The following is a 24,635-nucleotide window of genomic DNA, read 5'->3' as shown; positions in this document are numbered from 1 at the left end:
GTAAGTGGCAGTCGAGCCCTGAAGGCGAAGGTCTCTCAATTGTGGATGGGAAGAAAAGAGCTGCCTTCACTGGTGGGTTCTCAGCCCGTCCCCAGTCCACCATCCATCCACCTTCAGTATGATCAGATCCCTCAAGAGGACTAGCGCAAATAAAACCTGGTTTGAAACCAAGTCCCCAAGAGCCCAAGCCCCCAGGGCTGCCGTCCCGGAAAGCGGAATGGGCGGAGCTATCGATGAAGAGTCACCCAATCACATCTTCAAACAGGGATTTCCGGCAGACGAAGGATGAAATCGCTGGCGATTTCAGTGGGGTTCGAGTCCACTGCAGTAGATACTTGAAGGCGAACAAAGTGACATGTTGGAGACGGATGCTGGTCACTTTTTGAAGAAGGGTGCTTGTGAGAGATCCAGTCATATGTGAATTGGTAACTCTTTGTATGATTCATTGGCCCGTGAAGTTAGGACGTGAAGTATCCGTACTCCGTACATAACTGGAAATGGGAATATGGTACACACTCTACACATAGTACAGCATCTTCACCCGCAAAAGAAAAATGTGTGCCTAGGACTTTCATCATGTACTTGGCTCACAGTTCCTGGGTCGTCACGACACGAGAAAGTCGTGGAGTTCCGGAGTTGCATGATCCAGGTCTACAGGATAACAAGGACCGAGTCCATATCGGATCTCATTTGTTGGGTCATTCTCCAGTTAATCAAAAAGATTCAGATCCTCAGATCTACTCCCCACTAGGTATTGTATCTTTTATTCCCTTCTTTTGCCATCGCCACATTCGACGGGTACCCCCGGATAAGGCGCAGTTGTGTGGACTGACTGACAGCTGATGAGGTGGCTTTCAATGAGACAATCGGTCATCGACTGTGATTATGATCCTGGTCAGTCACTGGCTGTGGTGATTCTTGTTATGTGGTTTTCTACATTCCACGTAAGATTTGCCATCCGGAATTTCCTGATTCATGCGTCCGTTGCTTTCTGGCCATGACTAATCTGCTACTTACACATACTTTTTTTTGGAACCGTGCAAACTGCAAAGTAAACTAGGTACTGTACCTACTGAGTAACTATGGATGCATTGTTTCGGTCTGTATGTAAAATGAAAGATTAATTTCCCTATCCACAGCTACTGCTGGTTGATGTCCTAAAAGAGTCACTTTTTTGCATAAATTTGCTGACTGATTAACAAATTGACCAAACCATTGACTTGATGGCTGAGTTACTGATTACTCTGCTCTTGTCTTGTCTTGTCTTGTTTCGTCTCGCCTACCCTTCCTCCTCTTATTCCCACTCACTCACTCCTGCTCCTCCACCACCACCACCTCCTCCTCCTTCGATTGCCCTGCAAGCAATCCTTGATTGAGTTGATACTAATAAACCCGCTCGATTCCAGCTGGCTTTCCAGCAGCTTGCTCTTCCCCTTCCCTCTTCTTTCCTTCTTTCTTCCTTTTCTACATTATACTGCTACTCAACCCCATCATCCTACATTTTCTCTGTCCTCCCATCTAGCCTCTTTCCGACCTCGACTATCGCGACGTCACCTCCCTTGTGGCTTCCTCACTAACAACATTTTGCCACACTTTAATCCGATCAAGCCAGCGCCTCCATTTTCACCCCCGCCAGGATGGCTGCATAAGCCCGTTTGAGCGCCAACTCCCCCCCCTCCCCCCCGTCGCATCGAATTTCATTAGAGTCAGGACCGACTAATAATAAGTATAGTTCTTACTATTATTATTTTTATTGTTATCATCCTACATCCTCTCTCTCTGCTCCTCTTCCCTTCCCTTTCCTCTTCCTTCCTTTCTTCCTTTCCTCTCCCGCCATGGAATCATCACCCCCTCCGCAAAGGGGCGATGACCACAACGCGGGTCGCCGAGTTCGGGAATTGTACCGGTACTTCCAGCCCGAACGCACCGGTGTCCCTCAAGACCGCAGTTTCACCTCCGCCAGCGATGATGCGCTTCCCTCTGCCAGCTTAGATTCCTCCAACCACATTCCTTCGTCGCCCTCATTATCCTCCCACTCCCAATGTCCTTCAAACCCCGCCATTGACGCCGCTGCAGCAGGGCTTGTCCCCGAGAGTCTGATAATCGGGGAGGCCAATGCGACGTTAACGTCGTTTGCGCAGCTGGCAGCATTGCGACTCAATGTTGAGCGCGTGTTGATCAGGTACGTTGGGGATGAAAACTCAATATCATGGGGTAACTCCTGTCCATCTTTTCACTGTGGATGACTGACTTAATCGACCTCCCCGACAGTGTTTCGGACCGGCAGAGCCAATTCATTTTGGCGCAGAGCACCCAGACTGGGGCCGTTAGCGACTATCAAGCATCCGGTGAAGGCGTCTGGGATGGTTGCTCAACATTATCATCTAGCGCCTGGAGTATGTGCAAGGTAGGTATCGACTCCTCGAATATGTTCCGTGACTTCGGTTACTCAGACGAGATCGCCTCTCTCCTCCAGGCCACTGTTGCTCTTCCGCCCGCCCGCGAACCGGGACAACGCCAATTCTTGATTCTGAACGACCTCAGCGAAGAAGAACGATATAAGCGCCTTCCATTCGTGGCAGGAGAGCCGCAGTTTCGATTCTATGCCGGTACGCCCTTGACCACGGACACCAACATCAACATTGGATGTTTCTTTGTTCTTGACACAAAACCGCACGATGGTTTTAGCGCTACGGAGAGGGGCACTATGGACACATTGGCCGGCTTGATCATGGACTATTTGAAGGTCAGCCGCCAAGCGTCCGAAGGTCGCCGTGCAGCCCGCCTGTCTCGTGGTCTCAGCTGCTTTGTTGAAGGCAGCTCCAGCTTTGTCGATGGAAGTAATCCCTCTTCCTCTGGTAGCTCTGCAGCGGCACCCAGCACGCCACCTTCGTCAAGTCAGCGAGCCAACCATCACTCTCTTGGGTCTCTTAATAGCTTCGATGCTCCATCCAGGCGATCTCAAAGCAGTGATACCCGCTCATTCAGTTCCGTGTCTGAATCGAAGTTCGATCATGCTCAATCCTCCGCACCGGACACCCCCTTCCCAGATTGGTGGGCCGGCAGTCGCGAAAAAGAATTGAAGGGCTCTGATGACTCTCACGGACATGGCTGGGCATTCCGACGGGCGGCCAATCTGCTACGAGAGAGTCTCGAGCTTAGTGTAGATGGCGGAGTCATTTTCGTCGAGGCGAACAATAGTCCGATGATCGACGTTGACACAGGAAGTGATTGCTCGATAGAAGGCAACAATCCGGCTCCTGTGCTGGCTATTTCAACCAGTGAAGAGCCATTTGCGCCCGGCCCAGGTTCGAAAGCCCTCTACCCAGCAGCCTCCCTCGACACTGCGTTTCTTCACCAACTACTGCGGCGGTACAGTAAAGGCAAGCTTTGGTCCTTTCACCGCGATGGTATGATCTCGAGTTCCGACGATGAAACGCCACGAAGAAGTCGCTCGCGCACCACCAGGTCATCCGAGACGGGCAAGACAGGATCCAAGCGATGGAGAGCCACGGAAAACTCTATGCTAAATCAGTACTTTCCGAACGCCACTCAAGTTCTTTTTGTGCCGCTTTGGAATTCTGCAAATTCACAGTGGTTTGCTGGCTGTTTCTGTTGGAACACACTGGAGACGCAAGTCTTCAGCTCGTCTGTAGAATTGAGTTCTATCCTCGGGTTCGGATCTTCCATCATGGCGGAGTGCAATCGGGTCGAATCACTCATTTCAGATCGGCAAAAGGGCGATTTCATAGGCAGTATATCGTGAGTATCTCTAACACACATTCCATATGCATTTTGCTGACAATTTGCCAGTCACGAGCTTCGGAGTCCGCTCCATGGGATCCTGGCGGCCGCGGAGTTTCTCAACGGCACGCAGCTTGACGAATTTCAAACCTCTCTTTTGGAGACCATCAACGCATGCGGGCGTACTTTGCTGGACACGATGAACCAGGTTTTGGATTTCAGCAAAATCGTTTCTCTGGAACGGACGTATCGAAATATGAAGCGAAGCCGAACACCACCCACCGAGCTGAAAGGACCAGATCGGTTCTCCACGCACCTGGACACCTATGTGGCAACAGACTTGGCTTTATTGGCTGAAGAAGTTGTGGAAGGTGTATGCCTGGGTCATGCCTATGGTCAGAAGTCCTCCGCCCCCTATGATCAGCCTATGGTCCTGCCGCTTGGACAGTCGAGGAAACCCGCGTCTGAGCTCGAGGCAGAGACAGCTTGTCGTTCGGATGTGGAGGTCGTAGTGGATATTGCACATAATGATTGGACCTATCTCACGCAGCCAGGAGCCCTGAGACGCATTATCATGAACGTTTTCGGGAACGCGATGAAGTACACTCACAGTGGTCGTGTGTCTTTGCATCTGGAGGTCACAGAGGCTTCGGAAGGCCGTTCACGCCGTCATGGAGTCGAAGAACTGGTTACTTTGACTGTTTCTGACACCGGTAAAGGCATCTCTGAGGAGTTCCTGCGCGGTCGCTTGTATACACCTTTCGCTCAAGAAGATACTCTCGCAGTTGGAACCGGCCTTGGTCTCTCTATTGTACGGAGCCTTGTCAAAGCTCTTAAGGGTAGTATCAACATCCATAGTCGCCCTGGCGAAGGTACAATTGTCAAAGTGTCTCTACCACTAATCCGACCTGGCCCTGAGGTGGATCTGGAGGAGACAGTGGGCCCCCGGTCGCCGTCGGCCAAGGAGAAAGACGCATTGACAGAAAGTCGTATGCTGCGCGAGGCTCATGCTGGTCGTCGCGTTGCAATCCTCGGGGTAGAACCCGCGGAAGCAGTGACACATTCATTCTGGTCCGTCTATATACGTTACCTGACCGATTGGTATGGCCTTGAGATAGTATCGTCCCAGGACAGAGTACCCGCGGATATTACTTTAGCTGAGGAACAGGACTTGGCTTCGGGAGCGCAACTTGGTTCCGGCACGACGCTTCCATGTCTCCTCGTCTTCTGTAACAAATCCGTTGATTATACGACAAGTCGGTCGCGGTGGCTATCTCTAGCCAATATGGTTAATATCATTCGACGACCATGTGGTCCACACAAACTCGCACGCAGCATTCGCAAATGCTTGGAGATTCAAAATGGGACTCTAAAAGCGAAGACAATTCAGTTACCAGAACGGCCCCGGCCCGCTGTCTTGACATCAAGCGATACATCTCCTGGAGAAAGGATGTTCGAGATTCCCACTGATACTCCGGATCTCACGCCAGAAGCGACCGCCAGCTCGGACTCGTCGTCTTCCTTCGACTACATGCGTTCACAGTCCTCTGATGCCTTTGACTCTTTGTGTCCAACTGAATCAGCGGCGTCATCCGTCCAACCCCAATCGCCAAGTCAGCAACCAGACTTTTTGCCGGTCAATCGCCGCGCACGCATCTTGGTTGTGGATGACAATTCGATCAACCTTAAGTTGATGCTCACCTTCATGAAAAAGCGGGAACTTGAAACGCTGGACTCGGCTGAGAACGGCAAGTTGGCCGTTGATGCTGTTGAGCGGCTCCCTGAAGGTTATGATATTATTTTCATGGGTAAGTAGCTCTTTTTGTCACCATAATTCAGCCCTCTGCTAACCCCATCACCATAGATATGTCTATGCCAGTCATGAATGGCTTTGAGGCAACACGCGCCATCAGAGCCATTGAGAAAGAGCGCGGCGAGGGCTGCGCCCCCGCCGTGATCATCGCCCTGACGGGCCTCAGTAGCTCGCGCGATGAATCTGAGGCGCTTACGTCGGGTGTCAATTTGTTCCTCACGAAGCCGGTTTCCTTCAAAGAGGTCTCCAAGTTGTTGTCAGAATGGGAGGATAAAGAAACGGTGGAGCGGCGTTTGTCGGGATCTGAGTCTGCATCTGAATGAAACGAAATACACATCTCACAACGGCATGCGCGCATTCGACCAATTTTTGGTGGTCTTTGGGAATTTTCTTGATTTTGTTTCCAATCATTCTGTGTTGGGATTACTCCGTACACGGATATGAGGCATGAGTGATACCCTTATCAGGAATCTGGCGTTCTTCTTCGGCTGGCGTTCATCTTTGGCTCGCATGATTGCGATGCTATGGGTCGGATTGGTCTATTATTTTGAAATTGGGGTCCGAAAAAGGTTCTGATTGGATTTCAGGACAGGTCTTATATAATATATATATTGATTTACTGCTACATGGAGATCATCTATCGATGATGAGAGAGGTGGATATTGGAATGTATGTATGTACTGTACCCATAGTATAACCACGAACCACGACGGCTTGATGACCGGGGCTTTGTCTACAGTACAACGATTTTGCTGGAGTCGGCAGTTGCTATAAATATTTGTTCACACTGTCAAAATCCTTTGTTGTATCCCCTGAATGATGGGGCAGGTAGATGTAGGTACTACTCCGTACCGGATCCAGCCTTGCATAGATGTCTGTATTTGGTATTGTTGTATCTTCCTATCCTCCTATCATGGCGGGGCGTTTGTCAGACGCGACCGTCCTGAGGCAGGAAATTTGGCAACCTAACATTGAAGGTACCCGCCCGCAAGCGGCCAGCCACCACGTGATGTGGAGGCGGCGTTGCCCCTTTGCGGCCGGTGTGGAAACACGGCCAGCCCAGGCTCCATCGGGTCTTTCGTTCTCGCTCCTCTTTTGCATCTCCTGCATCCCACCCCTCGGTCTCTTCCTTCTTCCTTCTTCCTTCCTCCTTCTTCCTTTCTTTCTTTATCTCGTGCTCTCTTTGATTTGATCTCTTATTGTTGGATTGACGCCATCTACCGGGATCGCCGTTCGATTTCAGTATTACCGATTGCCTCATTCGCGTTTCTTCTCACTCCCGCGTCAGAGTTGCTCTCGTGGCTTGAGCAACCAACCACTGTCTCTAGATTTGATTCTTATTTCACGGCCGAATCGCTTAATGCGTGCTCAACTCTAGCTGCGGTCATCGTATCACTAGTTCTTTCAGCCGACATCTCTTTCGCAACCGACGTTTTGCATCATGAAGCTCCACCATCTATCTTCGCTTCTTCTTCTTCTCCCCGCACTCTCAGTCGCTGTCGCCGATTCAACAACAGTCAGTGGGAGCCTGCAGGATGCATCCACTGCCAACGCTGTTGATACAGATGCACTCGCTGCTTCCAAAATTGCCTCGAAAGGGACGCTGGACGCCCCCATTGACGGCAAGGATGGCCGGCCTCACGCCGGTCCTTGGGTGGAAACAAGCGCCGAGCGGGATCGCAAAAAGTCAGGCTCGGGCATTTCAATGGACGACGTCACCGTGGCCGATTACAAAGCGGCAGAACAACTTGGGCCTGACGGCAAGCCGATCCCGTATTCAAATGACGGCGTGATGGACGACCCTCATCGGACGGGTCCAAAAGAAGGAACTCGAGGGACAGAGGGCGGCGTCACGGAGAAGATGAGGGAGAATCCGTTTCCCGGCGAGAAGACGCCGGATAGTCCTAAGGAAGCTCCGCCGTTGCCGCACAGCGAGCAGCAGAAGCTGCCCACGCAGATTGAGGCCACTGAGGCCAAGGACCCCAAGAGCTTTACTGCGGATTCAAGCCTGGGTCGACTCGAGGTAAGCGGGGACGCTGGTATGATCCTTAATGGAAAAGGGGCAAGTGCGCTAACATTGATCCAAGAAACCCGCCGACTTGCCTGAGAAGCCCCATGACATCCCACCTCCCAAGTCCCCCGCAACGGTGAAAGAGAGCCCGCTCGGTCTGGATAAGGATGGCCACCTGCAACCACAATCCGGAGACATTCAGGAGGAAACCGCGTTCCATTCGCTGCTGTTCTCGTTTACCATGATCGTGGTTTCGGAGATTGGCGATAAGACATTCTTGGTGGCCGCCCTCATGGCGATGCGTCACCCGCGCCTGCTCGTTTTCTCCGCGGCATTCGGCGCGCTGATGATCATGACTGTCCTTTCCGCTGTCCTGGGTCACGCCGTGCCCTCGTTGATTCCTAAGTCTCTTACTAAGCTTCTGGCAGCGGTCCTGTTCTTCGTGTTCGGGCTGAAGATGTTGAAAGAGGGCCGCGAGATGTCCCCCGATGAGGGTGTCGGCGAGGAAATGAAGGAGGTTGAGATGGAACTGGAAGAGAAAGAACAGCAACAGATGCGCATGAACCGTCGTCGCTCTTCCGTGACTCCTCATGCCTTGGAGGCCGGTCGCGTGGGCCGGCGCAAGTCCCGTTCATCTGGCAACCGCCTCCCTTCGCCTCCTGAGAGTGTCTCATCTTCTTCCTCGCGTGGATCGTCACCTTCCCCCAATCGCTGGGGCGATGTTCTCAATGGCATGAACAACCTATTCTCGCTTCTTCTCAGCCCCGCCTGGGTGCAAACCTTTGTGATGACCTTTTTGGGTGAATGGGGCGACCGTAGCCAGATCGCCACAATCGCCATGGCTGCGGGTCAGGACTACTGGTGGGTCACCGTCGGCGCTATCACCGGCCATGGACTCTGCACTGCTGCGGCAGTGATTGGAGGAAGTGCCATTGCTGGCAAGGTCAGCATGCGTGTTGGTAAGTTTTTTTGTCTCTTTTGTTCTGTCGGTACGGGCAGAATGCTAACGTGTCAACAGTCACCCTGGGCGGTGCTACTGCGTTCTTGGTTTTTGGCGTCATCTATCTCATCGAAGCGCTCTACTAAGATCCTTCCTCTTCCTTTCTTCCCTTTGAGCCTTGCTGCTTATGGCACGCTGGGTCCCTTGATACGCATATACTTGATAATGCATGCATGTATTCTCTTAGCCTGTCTGGCATGTTTTAATAAAAGATGATTTCTGTCGAAATCCATCTTAAGGTGGATGGCATCTACGGCGTTGATTTATGGGAGCTGGTATTGGCTGAATTTACCTGGATTTAGAATGAGTTGCATTTCAATCTCATCTTGCTCTACCAGCAATTCCCTCTTTGTCTGTTGGCCGGCTGGCCACAACTTGGTTCTCTTATCTGAGTTCAGTGGCTGACGATTCGATGTCCTTCAGTTCGTCCCGTCGTCGTATGGCTTTGTATTAGACTTTGTGGCAGTTCCTCCTCTGCTACACAACTCAGCTGAGTGGTTCTGCCTCGAGTATTGCGTAGTCTGTTCCAGAACAGTTCACTCATAACTTCTCACCTGATCTCCTTCGGTAGTTCCTCTACTTCATTCTGAATTTAGCCTCCGTGATGATAAGGTCTCACTGGCTTCGTGTGAGGGTCGTTGGAAAGCAATGAATGAACATAGTTAGAATGGGGGCTTGCGGCGGGAATCGCCTGGCTCAATTTTATACTTGAGCCGAATTGACAAGTATTCGAAAAGGCACAATTTCTTAAGGACTAAAAATGGGATTCTTGTAACTTTTGGTAAGGTAGTACTCTAGGCTCTAATGTACACCTCACCACCACCCTCTGTATGTTCAGGAAATCTTGTGGGGTGAAGTTATTTGAGACTGAGTTGTCTATGATGCTGGGTGTTGCACGGGCAGACGCGGCTGAAACAAAACTTGCAGTTGTTATTCACGACGCAATTGCTCGAAAACCAAAAACAGGAATTTTTTGATCCTTGATAGAACAGTGCTTTAGGCTCTGGAATATGTTCCGATGGTCTTCATGATTTCAGGAAAACTCATGGGCTGAAATTATTTGCGGCTGAGTCTCCTAGAATACTGCGTATTGCACGGTTGGACGCGGCCGGAATCAAACCTATGACTCTTAAACGCGACGCAATTACTCGAAAATAAAAACAGGATTGTTTTGATTTTTGGTAGACGGGTGCTGTAGATACTAATCCATGCTCTAATATTCTCCGTTTATCTGGGAAAACTCATAGTGTCAAGTTATAGAGGGCTGAGTCCCCTATAAGGCGGGCTATTGCACGGATGAACACGCCCACGACTCCTGCTGTTGCTGTGCTATGTCTTCTGTTGTGCAGGATTTGTAAACAGGAATTCCTTCAATGTCCAGGCTGTAGCACTAGAGAGGCTGGGCTATACTATTGGACTCTTTCACAGCCTCCAGAATCCCCCGGGGCCGAGTAAATACAGGGTGAAGTGTGCTTGGTTTCATTGCCCCTGATTCAGAACCAGGGCTGTCGACGTTGCTTCTCTCAGTGGTCTGGCTTGCAGAGCAAGCTGCGTCTGTAGAGATTTATACAGTGTTTATAGAGAGACGCATCTCACTTCATGCGATAGCTTTCCATCACTTCCACTGGGCAGGCAACACTGTCTTCCCCAAAAGGGAATTATTGTCCAAAGGCCGGCAGTTCTAAGATCCAACATAAGGGTTTACATTAGGGTTTCGCTCACCGCCCGCAATCTGCCGCTGACGTAAGCCACTTACATAAGCTCATACCCTACTTAGTGCAACCGCTTACCCCAAGTCTGTCCCCTAAGCGTTTGGCACAATCCAGTTCTTTCCATTTCTCCGCTCCAGCCATCGACCACTTCTCTTCATCACAACAACAACCATCAGTGCTGGTGGGAAACACTCTTGTTGCATCTCAGTTTTCTACTTCCTTCGCGATTTAGTAGGGAATACCACTTACATCTTCCCGTCCCGCCTGACCGCCTTCCTGTTTACTAGGGGTTCTTCTCACTGTGTGTTGTGGTCATTGTTTTGGGTTCGATATCTATGGCGCGGTCGCGGTCGCGCCAGGTGGAAGGACCACCTTCCACCCCATTATATTCTTCATCCCTGCCGCTGATGAAGGAAGGGTTGAATGGACATGGCTTGAGTTCCGGTGCTTTTGGTCAAGTTCTCAGGAAAACAACAAGTCCCGTGACCCGGAGAGTGACCAGGAGTCAGAGTCGGGAGCTGGGGCATCGTCGTCGACCGCTACTTGATGATGAGGACGACGCTGATCATCATTTGGATAATGATGATGATGATGTTGCGGCTACCTCAGGCAAGAAGGGGCATGCAACCGGTGAGTGAATGGCTTTTTTTTCCATTTCTCTTCACCTTACTCTGTATATCAATGTGGAGGGTGTGTGGTGGTTGTTGTTGTTGTTTGTGTGGGATGGTCGGTTGTCTTTGTTTGTCGTATTCATGCCGGTTCTCCTTTGTTCTGCCTTGGGCCTGTCCCGACCCTCCTGTGTGACCCTTAAGCTCACTGTCTTTTCGCTTTGTCAGCCCTTGCTGTTGTCGTCGAGGAATCCCCTCAAAAGTCGTCGCCTCTGAAGCCGATGGCTTCGCGACCTGAAACTCAGAATCAGGTCATCCCTGAAACACCAGATGATGAGATCAATATCTCCGGGACCACTATCTTACCCTCGGAGCCGGACTTGGACCTTGACCCGGGAAAGATGATTGAGGCTTTCCCCAAGTTATGGGATGCGGCCGAGGATATGCTCGAGTTCTCGGTGCCCAGCCCTTTCGAATTGCTCGAGTTTACCAAATTGCTTCAGAAGCTGAATGATCCCCAAAGTTTGGAAAGCTGGCGGCTGGCTCGACAGACGTCCAACCTCAGAGAGGAAGCTAGGTACTTCGGAAGTCAGCCGTACATTGACGTCGAGCTGGTTGATGACATTTTCAAATCATCGGCAACAGTGGCTGAGAAGCTCCATGAGCTTGAGGGCCAGTGGGATCCAGCCCCAGCCTTGCAAAAAGCTAATTGTGCGCGGTTTGTGCTCGAGGTACTTCTGTGCGAACCCGAATCAACTTCATCTCTAAAGCAGGCGATCCGGATTCTTGACAGCATATTTCCTTTGCCTTTCACAACCAGGCTCGTACCAGCGGGCCAGAGAAGATCTGCGGGTGATAGTCTGTTGGAAAAGGAGACCTTTGATCTCGCTCTAGAACTGCGTACCCAGTACACGATCATGCAGCTGGAGGAGAAGTATCAAAATGATCCGGATTTTGAGCCTTCCAGAGTGCTGGAAGAGGGCTTCTGCATTGAGCTGGCGAATGAAGAGGGTTTAGTTCTCCGAGGCTTCGAAACTGAGGCGCTGAGGGGTCCTAACGGAGAAATCCCACCAGGGCTTGCAGCTGAGGTGGCGTATCGCTACCAGGAAATGGAGGCTCTTTGCTTGGTGGAAGACATCATCGACATTGAGGGGCTCAAGAAAAACTACGGATGGCGGAAGTTCGTCCTACGCGCTGCCCAATGGGTCTGTAAACGGACCGACGAGATCAATGCCGATATGCGACGACCATTACAAACTTATAAGGATGTTAAAAAGGCGTTCTTTGCCAGACCTAAGACGCGCTATAGTCTGGGCAGCACATTTTCTTCGACCCCTAGGATGCGAAACTCCGGAACGCCGTCAACTGCCCGGCATCCGACGCAGTCTATTCCAGGGACTGCCACGACATCGAGATATGCTGTTGTTACGCCCTCACTGGCTCGAAATGGCTCGCGAAATATCCCTGGCAGTGTGGTCTCGGCACGAAGTACGCGCTATAGTGCCACTCCTTCCAGCCTTAGGAATGAGTACCATACTATACCCGAAACTCAACCGGTGGGCAGAAATCCTCATTGGGAGTCGGGGGAGTCCGCAAGTCCCGAGGCCCGCAGATCAATGCAGTTAGAATCTCCTGTTAGACCGTCTGCAAGATCCCTGCAGAGGACTACTGGATCTCCTGTCGAGCACGATCTTAGTCGGACTCTCGTGAGCCCAGAGGTTCAGAGACAATTGCAGCCGGAGCTGCCTACACCACGGTCTGGAAGTATGGAGCAGGCTGAAGGTGTGAATGGCTCCGATACGCTGCGCGTTGAACAGCAAGCCAGAGCGCCGGAAAGAGCTACCCCAAACCCTGCTGAACCTGCTAGGTCTTCGACACGCGCAGAGCCCGCGCCTGTCACTACTAGACCGGAGAAAAGTGTCAGTGATACTGTCGAAACGACCCGGGCTAGCAACAACATTCCGCCAAACTCATTCAAGAAGCCTCCGTCGGTCGATGGAGAACGGAGGAAGTCCCTCAAATCCAAGCCGTGAGTCTTCCTTCTGCTGTTTGTGTTGTCCTTGTTCTAACGTCCTGAAGAGTGTTTCTGAATGCAACCGCCATGGATCGATTGCGGCAACGAGAACTGCAGCTCAGCGCTGCACCCAAAAATCCCGGAACTCCCCGGCAGACGGAGCCTCTCCAGCCAACAAACCGTTCCGCGAGGCAGCAGTTCACCTCAGAAAAAAGCTCTGAAAATCGCCAGGTAGAGCGCCCGAGGGCAAACACACGGGAACCGGCCCCTGAGGAACCGTCCGAAATCCCAGCATCGCCCGATATGACGTCTACATTTGTTCAAGACGAGGTCGAAATCGAGGTGACCGATGGCCAACTAGACATTGGTGAGCATGGGGAGTCTCAGTTGGAGAGGTCTCATAGTCCCTCGTTTGTTCGCAGCTCCCGTCCATCGTCCCTTCGAGAGGAGGCATTGCAGCAATCTAGGCACGGTCAAGGAAAAGACACGAATAATGATGTCAGTCAGGTATCAAACGTGTCTCACGAAGAAATCCCACGGTCTGGGGCTGCGCCTCGCGACTCACGTGTCATGTTTATTGACCGACAGACTAATGCCGCACGTGTGTCCCCTATTAGTCAGGGACTGGATCCTCGAAGCGTCGAGCGTCGGCGCAACGAGACATCCCGCAAGCGTGGGCGAGAACCCGATGAGATTCCTGAAAGCGATGCTGAGTTCGAGCACGACGACCGCGAGGTATCCGTAGAGCGCCAACGAGCCAGAAAGCCGATCCAGCCACGCAGCAAACGTGCCCGTCGAGAAAATCAAACAGAAAATGCGACGGAGCGCTCGAGCAATCGTGCTCAAGAGATACACTCTAGTCCACTTAGACGGTCGACTCGATCCGCTCAATCGGTTTCACCACATCCACCATCCGCCTCGGCCCCTTCCACGCAGAAAAATAAACCAGGTCGGCGGCCTACGGTGCGCTGGGAGCCTGGGCAATCAAAACGACTAAAGAGGCTTATTGATGAGCATGGACAGGACTGTCTAAGGGGCACCCATTTCGACTGGAAAAAAATCAGAAAACATGACGCAATCGAGCCTCTGCAGCCAGGTGAAAAAAGGTTTACTGACAAAGATGAGGGGCAGGTCAAAGACAGAGCACGGAATATCAAGAATTACCACATAAAGTACGCGAAGCCACTGAGTCGCTTGTTAATGTTTATGGGCTAATGGCGCACAGGAATGGTATACCACTTCCCCCTGGCTGGGAGGGCGTCACCGCCAGTGCATCAATTTTTGATCAAAGAAAGCAGCCGTAGGACTTTGGCTTGAATCACATTGAGCCGTTGAGATGTTGCGGCCATTGGAGTGGCTTGTGCAGTCATCTGGCCGTGTGGATCATGATTTATGATTTATTCCTAGTATCCTTTCGATGTCTCCATTCTTCTCGGGTCTTGTTACTGCGGTGCGCAATTCAATAGGGTTGGTCAAGGTCGGAATGCGACTAGCCTTTTGGTTATTGGAGACTATGTCTTCCTAATCTTCTTTCGGGCCTTATATGGTAGCGCGCATACCAATATGTCTTCTAATCTATGACTACTGTAGTAGTTTTCACACAGCAGGGAGCATATTGTGAGGACAATACTGATGGGGACCAACGTACCACGCCAGTCAGAAACGCAAGTTGCGGCGTTGGTGTCATTCGATCTCGCCGCTGAGGCTGTGGTCGTAGGTGGATGAAGTAGTCCTCTGAGGTAGTGCCCTCCATCGAGGTGGTCACTCCGGTGGCTCTGCCTACCGACGGCTACTGACATCCTTTTGCCTCCGATCCAAAGGCCCCCCCTGTCCGAGTAGATCACATCCCGTGCTGTAGGCTCGGCAATATGCCGTGAGTGTACAGGTCAGTATTTGGCATAGGGGTGTTTCCAATTGTGTGTCTTTGTTTGTATGGGGTTGATATTGGGGGTAGTGGTTCGGGTGTTGAGATAAGGGTTAGAATTGGACTCGCTCGAGGGTGGGATTGGGGTTGTTTTGGGGAGGAGGGGTGGGTTTGGTATTTTGTTGTGTCTGCATGCAGACTGTGCAGTACCGATTAAGTTATACCTGGCAGGCCTTGAGTTCCTATGTCTGCACCGTGCAATCATCTCAAGGAGGCTCAGGGCTCAGCTCCTTTGTATTCCTTCCCAATTGGCATGATCCTTCTCTCCGTAACTCTCTCGCATAACTAGTCCATTGCACCACTGCAGCAGCAGATAGTTATAATCCATCGCATCAAATCCTATGTCCAAACATCCAAACATGCAGAACATACCCTCAACTAAATCCCCAGTACAGTACACCCTCATCCCTCCCTCCCCAAACCCCAAGCCCAGCCCATCACCACCACCCACAACCCACCCCGACGACCCAACAACCAGTGACACCATCACCATCTCAATCAAACACACCCCCCCACCGCCTCCAAAACCACCTCATCCACCAACACATCCCACACATACGAACTGCCCGGCGACGTACACGACCCCGTCACCGTCAACACATCCTCCGCCCGCCGCCCCCGCCGCTGATACGACCCCCGCACCGTCGTCCACCCCTCCCCCGAGGGCTCCAGCAGCTGCGACACAATGAGCCCCGTCGTCGCGTTCCCGCCGATATACGCGTCCACGAAACAGTACTCCACCCCCGACGAGGCGCCCGGGATCTGGATCTGCGCCCGGAAGTCGTACACCGTGCCGCGCTGGAGGCCCCTCACCGTCTGCGCGATCGAGTGCCCGCGGTTGCCGTAGTCCGTTTTGAGGTCGCTGGTCCCTCTCGGCTTTAGTGCTGTGCAGTAGGTACATGTGATAGGGATGGAGGGTAGGGAGGCAGGGGGCAGGTGGAAAAGGGCAGACCTACAGGTAATAATTCCCATCGTAGGCGGCGGTCGCGTTCGTGATGGTGGCGATGTTCACGTTGGGGACAGTGGTGAACCACGGTGATAGGGTGCCGGTTTCGAAGGAGGGGTTGGTGAGGAGGTTGCACGACATTTTCGTGTTGGGTTTGTTTTGTTGCTGGATGGATGTTGGGGGAGTGGAGTGTGCTGTGCTGTGCTGTGCTGTGTGTGCAGATGTTTTGGGGGATTGTGTTGCTGTCCTTGAGCTAGAGCAGAGCATGGTTCTTATACTGCTGTCGATATCAGAGTATGTTACGTTTGGTATAGTACAAGTAACTATAGGGTCCGTCCTTCAGCCTCCACACCACCAGACAAGACCCTGGTGGATTATTCTTCCCACCGGATGGAGCGGGAATCCGGCTGTCTGGGACGCCTGATTTTTCTATTTTCAGCGGTCAAGTCTGCCCTGAAATCGGTCTACTCCACTGTGTCCTCGTATCTTGGCTCGCTTTATTGGTCATGTTTGGGGGAGGCCGAGGGGGGCCAGGCGGCTTCGTCGCGGAGGTTTACTACAAATTGCTACCGTTCCATGGCGAAGCTTGGTTTTCCGTGCGGCGTGAGGAAACTTGACATTGTCTGATTCTTGGTTCTGGTGGGGAAGGGTCCCGATTGCTGATGCTTGATTAGTAGGTTGCATCGGCATCAGGTACATAGTACTATAGTTAGGACTTATGAATAGATGCAGTGGTGTGACCGCATTAATGCTCCATCGATGCGTACCCCCACTATACTTCGGGCTGAATGCACTATTAACCCTCCTGCCAAATCTACCAACTTAGCCACCATATTTGTAATCAGTGGCTTTCCTCGGGTCCATGATGCGCATTCTCACCAGGTAGTACTCATACTAGCTTACCTCTTGTTGATCAAATTAATAGAACTTGCTTTCAGATTAGTGATGCTAGCATTTGACGGTCGCTCACCTTGACCGAGCGAGCATATGATTATGGAAGGATCCTTCCCCTCCAGCTTCTATTTTTGTATTTTCCTATTTTTATATATTTTCTGTTAATTACATGGGCGACTGCAGTGAGCATCGCAATGACCCCCTGGTAGCGATAGTAAGTACATGCGAACCGACCTGCGGTTCTTCTCGGATGTCAAGCAAGGGTATTGTAAAAGCTATACACTGAAGTGAGTACCATCTGCCATCCGTCTGCCGACCATGCGAAATGTATCTAATGAAGCAAGGTTGCAAGTATCGAAACCAGCAAGCCACCGACCAGCGACCCGTGCCCTGCACCCGCGTCCAAGACAGCAGCAGCGCCTACGCTGGCCGAGGGGCTTGCAGATGCGCTTGACGATGCAACAGCGGCCGAAGAAGATGGAGTATTCGACGCAACAATCACGATCGACGCGGCAGTAGCGGTTGCCGAGCCCACCTGCTGCTGTTGCTGCGCAGCAGTCATGGTTGGGGCAGTCAAGATGACGCTGGGAATAGATGTCTTAGCGCTGCCTCCCGCGTCACTGACGACACTGCTGGCGAGCGCAATGCCAGTCTCGACCAAGGTGGGGTTGACTTGGATATTTGCCGCAGAGTCCGGCGTGTCCGGTGCGGTCACGATGACAGAGCCGGCATCATCGCGTTTGACGTTGATGGAATCGGAGCTGACACTCCAGGTGTCAGAGCCGCCGCCTGTGTGGACATGATTAGCTGTTGTGCAAGTGATAGATAAACTGGAGGAGACATACAAGTATCAGAGGGGAACCCAGCACAAGGCGTGTTGCATCGTGCAGCTGGCACCTCAGATTCAGAAGATGGCAATGCATCGCCGCAGTAGCATTTATTCCCGTCGTGCAGAGCGTATACAGTCTGATTGCGCTTGTCGCATGTTTGTTGGCAGTATCCGATGGACTGGAATTGATAGGATCCCGCGAGAACTAGCTCGCCGGGTTCACTATAGCAGCCCACAAAAGAAGAGGCAGACGAGAGGGAGGCGAGAGACAGGATCGCGAGGTTGCGGATGCTCGTCCGAATCATTTTGTCGGTTGATGGTGTAGAATCTGAACGAAGGCTGGGTAAAGAACGTGTATGCGATTTGGGAAGAAAACTCTGAATCAAAGAGTGGATATGCGCTTGACAGGAGACAGAAAGAAGAAACAGATGGCAAAAGAATGATATGGATGACAGGAAAGGTTCCAATTTTCATGGGCGGAGCCAACCTAAATATGATCCATCTTTAATATACCAGCGGATGGAGACGAACCAACCGACGATACACACTTTCCCATGGCGAACCAACCCCTTGGGGCAGCATGCAAAAATCGGCGGTTGAAACCCAGCAGAAATGCCGATCTGATGATCGCGCGTAAGAGCGCCTCTCTTCTGTCCGGATTCCATAATGGTTCGTTAAGCGATCGTCGGCTCCGCGCCGGCAGCGTTTCGGACGATCCCTTGCTGTGTTGAGCCAGCTAAGGCTGGTGTTTCAGCATTTGTCCTCTGACTCCTCTCAGAAAGGTTTGAACGAGTGATGTAGGGATCAACGCGCTATTGGTTTCTGAGACCACCACGCGATGACTAGCGATTGTCAGTTGGTTGGATTTGTGGGGAGGCGAACCCATGATGGATCCCAGAGTGGATTCTTATTAGCTGACCAGAATGGCACAAAATGGAGATGTTCCTGATCCCCGTTTCATCACTCAATGATCAACGCGACAGAATGTCGGTTCCATGGAAGCTTAAGCTGAAGCATGTTAGATGAGTCGTTGGGCAGGAAAACATCAAGGATTCAAAGGACCAAAAAGTTTCAAGTGAGATAAAGAAGTAAGTGTCCGTAAGTATCCGTAGGGTGGAAGGCCCCCGGGGAGAAGAAGGAGAAAAAGAAAGGAGGACGGCCAAGTCACGAGACCACTATCGTCCTTTACGTCCTTCCTGTCTGGGCATCTTTCTCTGACTTCAAGTTCCAGTTACGACTTACCAACCTTCCTTCGTCAATCGGCATATCATTCAACACTCATCATCACAACCTACCCACACCATGCAATCAACCCTTTTTTCTCCGTCAAGGCTGGCTGTTGCTCATGCAGATTCTAATGTTGTGCTACTCCTGTCGATCCTCACAAGCTTGACAGCGCCACAATGATGCACTGACATTTTAGCCTCGGCTTCCATCGTCATCATCGAAAGTTAAAAAAGCCATCGCTGCTGCCCTTCATGCTGTCAGTAGATGGCTTTGGTCTGGTTTGCAGACCAATAAGACCAAACTGCAACTCCTGCTTCACTAAGCACGGAGTCAACTGAAACAGCAGCTGATCCCACTATCCACTCAACCTGCAGCAAAAGTTCATCAGAGCTAACCTCAAAGTGGTTGTTTTGGCAAATCAACAAGAGACAATGACTAGCAATCTGCTTCCTGCGATGCGTGAGACTGGCAGTCCTCCTTATCGCCGATTTCAAGATTCTACCCCGCAGGAATAGTGGCTCTAAAGTACCTCACCGCCACTCATAATATGCTTTCGAATGCAACCAAACCTTCGGTTGCTATCGCTTTGCATGAAATGCTTCCTAGTCTCTGGAAAGACTTGCCCTCTCAGGCAATCCTGGCGCGGCCAAATCCGCCTTAGCCGATAGCCGACTTATCGCGCCGGCAGATACAATGAGGGGGCTGCCATCGACGCCTTGATTGCGCAACCCGGAGATAAGATAACTCAATCCATTGCGTTGTGGCTTAAGCTACTTCCCCTCATTTATAATGGATCCATAATCCCTGAAAAGGGAATTGTTCTTCTTCCCTGCGAGTGCTGCTCTCCTGTATCCGAACCAGTGCCCATGTATCAGCTACTACCTGTCATTGTAGGGCTGCTAGCCCCTTCCGTTGCGTCTCTCAGCGTTCCTTCGGCGCAACAGCTCCTCAATTCCTGGTCCTCCGGCGAAAGTAGCGATCTTTGCCCATTGGCACCTAAAATCGAAGCCCCGGATGACGGCTTCTTCTCATCGGTCAAGTTTGTTACCGACGATGCGGTGAAGTCACGACAGGTCGACCGTCTGTCGCGAGCAGTTCAAGTCCCAACCGCGATTGATGATTACATGAAAGACCCCTACGATGAGAAATTTGCTCCATTCCTTGACTTCCACGAGCTCTTGCAAACGCTGTTTCCTCTCCTGTAAGTGGGGATTCACCTCCGCCCACCAGTGTCTCCTAACAACCGTTCGCCGCAGCCACTCCCACGCTCGTGTAGATCACGTAAACCGCCTGGGACTAGTCTACACCCTCAATGGCACCGACGACAGCCTCAAGCCGATCCTCTTCCTGGCTCACCAGGATGTCGTGCCAATCAACGACGCTGCCGACTGGACCTACCCTCCATTTGCCGGTCACTTCGACGGCGAATGGCTCTGGGGCCGTGGTGCCAGCGACTGCAAGAACGTCCTGATCGGTCTTCTGTCGGCCGTGGAGGACCTGCTGTCCCAAGACTGGCAGCCCACACGCAGCGTTCTCTTTGCCTTTGGCTTCGACGAAGAGTCCCATGGCTTCCTCGGCGCCGGGAATATCTCGGATTTCCTGCAGAAGAAGTACGGTCCCGATAGCTTCGAATTCATCCTCGACGAAGGCGGCATGGGTCTGGAAACCTTCAGCGACAACAACGACAACAGCAAGCTAGCGAGCGCCAGCGACGACGATGATGGAGTCATCTACGCGCTCCCCGGCGTCGGCGAGAAGGGCAGCATCGACATCGTGCTCTCCCTCGCCGTACCCGGCGGCCACAGCTCCGTGCCCCCGCCTCACACGGGCATCGGCATCATCTCCGAGATCATCTTCTCGCTCGAGCGACAGGACCTCTTCATCCCCGTGCTGGACGAGCGGCACCCATCCCGACAGAAACTTGAGTGCCAGGTGCGCCACTCGCCCGCGCAGGTCGAGCCATGGCTGGCCTCGGCTCTCCGCTCCTCGGACCACGTCTCCCTGGCCGAGAAGCTGGCGGACTCCCGTGGCGACAAGTTCCGCTTCATCCTCCAGACCTCGCAGGCGGCCGACCTCGTCGCGGGCGGCGTCAAGTCCAACGCCCTCCCCGAGAAGATCTCCGCGCTGGTCAACTACCGCGTAGCCCTGCACCAGACCCCGCAGGAGATCCAGCGCCGCGCCGTCGACATCATCGGCCCGATCGCCCGCAAGTACAACCTGAGCGTGACCGCGTTCCCCGCCGACAACCAGGTCGACACCTCCCTCAACAACCACCTGACCCTCACCACCCTCAGCGGCGCCCTCGACCCGGCCCCCGTCAGCCCGACCGACCTCCGCACCGACCCCGTCTGGGCCCGCTTCTCCGGCGTCACCCGCGCCGTCTTCGAGTCCGTCCCCGCCCTCCAGGGCAAGACCGTCGTCGTCAGCGGCGACATCATGACCGGCAACACCGACACCCGGTTCTACTGGCCCCTCACCCGGAACATCTACCGGTGGAGTCCCTCCCGCGCCGGCCGGGCCGTCAATATCCACACCGTCGACGAGCGCGTGGGCATCGACGCCCATTTGGAGGCCATCATGTTGTACTATGGTATGCCCTTGGACGTTGTTGTTTCATCCCTTCTCCCCCTCGACGTAAACCGTCAGACCTCTTGGTGTCTAATTCGCATATATGAAATGACAAGCTAACACGTTGATTACCATCATACAGATCTCATTCGTTCTTTTGATGCTTGGGAAGGTAGTCCGGATGAGGTCTCGCTTGAATTGTGATGGTGAAGCAAGAGACAGGTACCCCCGTGCTAGCGCGAGGAAAATAGTATATGCTAGACCCTGGTTTCGGCTCCGTAAAATGGCTCGGAATTAGTCCAGTAAGGCTATGTCAGTATCACAGGAAAGAAAAGCTTGGGTGATGGTAGACGACAGTGTCCCTCTAGCCGGGGTCATTGACACGTCCATCCAACGCTTGCAATGCATTATGACTACACCATGGATTATCCAAGGATCGGGCGATGAAAGTCGGCTTCTCTACAGCCAAGATGACTAATTCTCGTATCAGACAACAACCAGATAGAATCCAAGCACATGCGATCACCAAGTAATATTTGCAGCCCTGCAACAGCCCAGGCGAGGGAACGTATATACTCTGCGTGTCATAGCCTCCGAATGCACCACCAGGCTGACAATCGAAAACATAGACTTGGCCTAAAGATACACACAACGGTCTGGTAGCAATAAAGCGGTTCCAAAGATAAATGCATAGCGAGTGACCGGCACATCTGAACGAATGAACAAAACAGGTTGGTCCGCTCCAGGGAACCAAAGAAGGCTTTGAGCAGAACAGGTCAGTTGCGCAGACCAAGAATAGATGGGTATATATTAAAGTAATTCAATTGCCTAGATTGAGGAGTAGGAGGGCGAAGGCGCCGCCCACAACGGGTCGGGCGATGAAGGTGATCGATGGATAGCTACAAATGTTAGCCGGAATGGTTCTGAAAAGACAGAGAGTGCTGGATGCTTACTTCCCAGTGGTGGTATCATAGAGATCCGTAAGCGCTCGATTGGTTGGAGTAACATTGATCCAGTTCGCAAGAAGCTGGATGAACATGTCCCTCGTGCTGGTGGACGCGACGGCGGCAGCGAACAGCTCCCAGTCACCTGTATGATGCTTTAGAAGGATATCAACATATGATATTCGAGTTGCCTCACCCTTGGTATATGTGTGTCGCGTGTCCAACGGTACTCCATACGTATTTTGCACCGTCGGGTAGAATGCGCTTTGCATTTCGTATACTGACTTGGGTACCAAGTTCAGTCCCAGCTCGCGGTCGGCGTAAAGGTTGTACAAGAGACCTATTAGTTCGGATTGTCAGTAACTCAATTATATAAGAGTGAAAATCCGACCCCACGCACCATGGGAGTTGTTTGCGCCATATGACAACGTTGTATGGGCAGGGTGTGCATTGTGTGCAATGCCAATCTTCTCCCACTGCCGGATATATCGATGGGAGATTGTTGTATAGTTCGAAGCATCAGAAGAGTGAGCGGTTTGCTTGCTAATGGTGGCCATCGCCTCAATGCCAATGATTCCTTTCAAAGCCAAGTTTGTCTGGTTGCTATAGAATGAATCAGCATTTGTTTGCAAACGAGTCACGGAAAACGCACGCTAGACTTCCAGCGAAGTCGTCAGTGGAAATCTGGTTGGACGGGTACAGCGCATCTTCGATCAGATAGCTTGTCCATACATTCAGCATGTCGTAATGCGCTTGAAGGTAGGACGTATTGCCGGCCCTTTGAGCGTATGCCAGAGACATGATAACCATGTTTCCGCACTCTTCCAGTGGCATCGCCTCATCCTTACCATCTGCATGGCCAGTAGCATTGGGATAATTACTTCCGATATCATGCATTGCATAAGAGTTGGGATACTTCCCAGATTCCTGAAACTCATAAAGGGGCTTCAGTAGGAGGTCAAGAAGCTCTGGGTTGGTGTATAGGAATATCGGATGTGCTGGGAATATGACATCAACAGTGTTGATGTTCCCGTCGGAAGAGATCTCCTTCATGAAAAGATAAGGATCTGCGATTGTTCCACACAATTGTGTTGCACCAAATGCTTGCCGGACAGTGAGCGAAGTGATTGTAAGATAGTCCTGACCAGCTGCTGCTAGAGAGTCGGCCGCAATCTTGTCATCTAGCTCTGTGGAGAGAGACGAAGAGGTTCCGTAGTCATTATGGAAAAAGTCCAGCTTAATGGTGAATTGTTAGTGTATGATAGTATCCGCAATGGCTCAGCGAGGACTTACGGCTTCGACACCATCACTGAAATAACTTGTCCATAGCGATGGCAGAGGTGCGTAACCCTTATCAGTCCCATTATACTGCATTGCATCGGTTTGAGCCAGTCCAATGGAGAACAATACTCCAACTGAAGAGTCAACTGATCCCAAGTCGTGGGAAAACGCGAACACCGGCCAATTAGTCGAGATTGCGCGATAGTTGGCATCCTGAGAGTTTCCTAATGTCCCATTTGCCGAGAAAGCCCCTCTGACATCTACATCTATACCAGATTGATAGGTCATGCTTTCGTTCTCGTCGGTCGCCCAATACCACTCTCCCCAATCCGCTTGGTCGCTCGTCTCCGAGAAAGCAAGCTGGGTTTGGCGGCTAACCTTGTGGTACGCGACATTGTTGCTGGTGGTTTCGTAGTCCCATGTTGCAGTGGCAGTGCGATCTCCAGAAGTCCATTCTACAGCGTGTCAGTTATCCCGAAACCAAACGCACCAGACCCAGTCTACACTGTCCCTTCTGAAATTTACTTACCGGCCGAGATATCTGCATAAACTTGCACGTCATGAGACGTGCCGTCAAGCGATTCAATTTCCACATCCACGTAAGAGAAAATGAGCGATTGTCTCTTCAGATCATTTGGCGTAATGGGCGATAAGAAAGTGATGTTCATCTGCACTTTGTCTGCCACATTCATGGTAAAGATGCTTCTCGTAGACGTGTAAACATAGGAAGTCTGGTTGACTGTGGTAGTTCCTGGCAACCCCATCCAAGTGTAAGTGGTGCCATCGACACGAACCATACCAGCCCAGCCGTTGATTTGTCCACTGTTTCGCATCAAGTCTCAGTCAATTACACGCGTTGATTGTAGAGAATTGCACAGCGGTGCAGGGTAAAGTAGCACTCACGCCCAAAACGTTGGCCATTCCCCGGCCAAATACCCTCCATTGCCTCCGTCACTCCCCGCAGCAAGCCAAGTGCTCAGATACGGTGACTTGACTGCCAAAGGTAATGCTGGGGGTCGAGCAGGAGAGAATACGGATGTAGCCCCTGCGAAGGAGACCAACACCGTCACCAGTAACCCTAATATGAACCGCGTCATTGTGATTTAGCCACCAGGTACTC

At 51.9% G+C, this 24,635-nt stretch overlaps 7 protein-coding genes across 7 annotated transcripts; 4 read left to right on the top strand and 3 right to left on the bottom strand.

The window, feature by feature from the left end:
- Window positions 1-1,679: 1,679 nt before the first annotated feature.
- Window positions 1,680-6,282, top strand: BO72DRAFT_530536 (putative sensor histidine kinase/response regulator). Its single transcript, XM_040950303.1, has 4 exons — window positions 1,680-2,182; window positions 2,272-3,762; window positions 3,814-5,552; window positions 5,609-6,282. The coding sequence occupies exons 1-4, from the start codon at window positions 1,836-1,838 to the stop codon at window positions 5,878-5,880; spliced, it is 3,849 nt and encodes a 1,282-aa protein (XP_040798015.1). The 5' UTR covers window positions 1,680-1,835; the 3' UTR covers window positions 5,881-6,282.
- Window positions 6,283-6,908: 626 nt separating this feature from the next.
- On the top strand, window positions 6,909-8,972 carry BO72DRAFT_219098 (TMEM165/GDT1 family protein). The gene is made up of 2 exons (XM_040939751.1): window positions 6,909-7,580; window positions 7,645-8,972. The coding sequence occupies exons 1-2, from the start codon at window positions 6,999-7,001 to the stop codon at window positions 8,782-8,784; spliced, it is 1,722 nt and encodes a 573-aa protein (XP_040798014.1). The 5' UTR covers window positions 6,909-6,998; the 3' UTR covers window positions 8,785-8,972.
- A 1,434-nt stretch (window positions 8,973-10,406) lies between these two features.
- On the top strand, window positions 10,407-14,462 carry BO72DRAFT_530534 (uncharacterized protein). Its single transcript, XM_040950302.1, has 4 exons — window positions 10,407-10,910; window positions 11,117-12,917; window positions 12,968-14,074; window positions 14,128-14,462. Exons 1-4 carry the CDS (start codon window positions 10,616-10,618, stop codon window positions 14,204-14,206), a joined length of 3,282 nt encoding a protein of 1,093 aa, XP_040798013.1. The 5' UTR covers window positions 10,407-10,615; the 3' UTR covers window positions 14,207-14,462.
- Window positions 14,463-15,249: 787 nt separating this feature from the next.
- On the bottom strand, window positions 15,250-15,924 carry BO72DRAFT_451115 (uncharacterized protein). The gene has a single exon (XM_040945410.1). It carries the CDS (start codon window positions 15,796-15,798, stop codon window positions 15,325-15,327), a length of 474 nt encoding a protein of 157 aa, XP_040798012.1. The 5' UTR covers window positions 15,799-15,924; the 3' UTR covers window positions 15,250-15,324.
- Window positions 15,925-17,270: 1,346 nt separating this feature from the next.
- Window positions 17,271-17,746, bottom strand: BO72DRAFT_338509 (WSC domain-containing protein; the record flags this gene model as incomplete). Its single annotated transcript, XM_040940581.1, has 2 exons — window positions 17,271-17,455; window positions 17,512-17,746. Coding segments are annotated over 2 exons (420 nt in total), but the record flags the coding sequence as incomplete, so codon positions are not given.
- Window positions 17,747-19,588: 1,842 nt separating this feature from the next.
- Window positions 19,589-21,494, top strand: cps1 (Gly-Xaa carboxypeptidase; the record flags this gene model as incomplete). The annotated part of the gene is made up of 3 exons (XM_040946530.1): window positions 19,589-19,923; window positions 19,979-21,312; window positions 21,433-21,494. The coding sequence occupies 3 exons, from the start codon at window positions 19,589-19,591 to the stop codon at window positions 21,492-21,494; spliced, it is 1,731 nt and encodes a 576-aa protein (XP_040798010.1).
- A 616-nt stretch (window positions 21,495-22,110) lies between these two features.
- Window positions 22,111-24,612, bottom strand: gta1 (glutaminase GtaA; the record flags this gene model as incomplete). The annotated part of the gene is made up of 8 exons (XM_040947075.1): window positions 22,111-22,189; window positions 22,244-22,379; window positions 22,431-22,574; window positions 22,635-22,837; window positions 22,887-23,470; window positions 23,528-23,970; window positions 24,045-24,337; window positions 24,419-24,612. 8 exons carry the CDS (start codon window positions 24,610-24,612, stop codon window positions 22,111-22,113), a joined length of 2,076 nt encoding a protein of 691 aa, XP_040798009.1.
- Window positions 24,613-24,635: the final 23 nt, after the last annotated feature.

This window comes from Aspergillus fijiensis (genome assembly GCF_003184825.1).
Source record: "Aspergillus fijiensis CBS 313.89 unplaced genomic scaffold BO72scaffold_53, whole genome shotgun sequence".
Classification (NCBI taxonomy): domain Eukaryota; kingdom Fungi; phylum Ascomycota; class Eurotiomycetes; order Eurotiales; family Aspergillaceae; genus Aspergillus; species Aspergillus fijiensis.
The sequence above is the reverse complement of the archived record's forward strand: the minus strand, read 5'-3'. Positions and strand labels throughout refer to the sequence as shown.

Coding starts and splice junctions, on each gene's coding strand:
- BO72DRAFT_219098 (XM_040939751.1), top strand. CDS start 6,999: ATGAAGCTCCACCATCTATCTTCGCTTCTTCTTCTTCTCCCCGCACTC. Junction 7,581..7,644: donor CAAGCCTGGGTCGACTCGAG/GTAAGCGGGGAC, acceptor CATTGATCCAAG/AAACCCGCCGACTTGCCTGA.
- BO72DRAFT_451115 (XM_040945410.1), bottom strand. CDS start 15,798: ATGGGAATTATTACCTGTAGGTCTGCCCTTTTCCACCTGCCCCCTGCC.
- BO72DRAFT_530534 (XM_040950302.1), top strand. CDS start 10,616: ATGGCGCGGTCGCGGTCGCGCCAGGTGGAAGGACCACCTTCCACCCCA. Junction 10,911..11,116: donor CAAGAAGGGGCATGCAACCG/GTGAGTGAATGG, acceptor TCGCTTTGTCAG/CCCTTGCTGTTGTCGTCGAG. Junction 12,918..12,967: donor AAGTCCCTCAAATCCAAGCC/GTGAGTCTTCCT, acceptor AACGTCCTGAAG/AGTGTTTCTGAATGCAACCG.
- BO72DRAFT_530536 (XM_040950303.1), top strand. CDS start 1,836: ATGGAATCATCACCCCCTCCGCAAAGGGGCGATGACCACAACGCGGGT. Junction 3,763..3,813: donor GATTTCATAGGCAGTATATC/GTGAGTATCTCT, acceptor ACAATTTGCCAG/TCACGAGCTTCGGAGTCCGC. Junction 5,553..5,608: donor TTATGATATTATTTTCATGG/GTAAGTAGCTCT, acceptor CCATCACCATAG/ATATGTCTATGCCAGTCATG.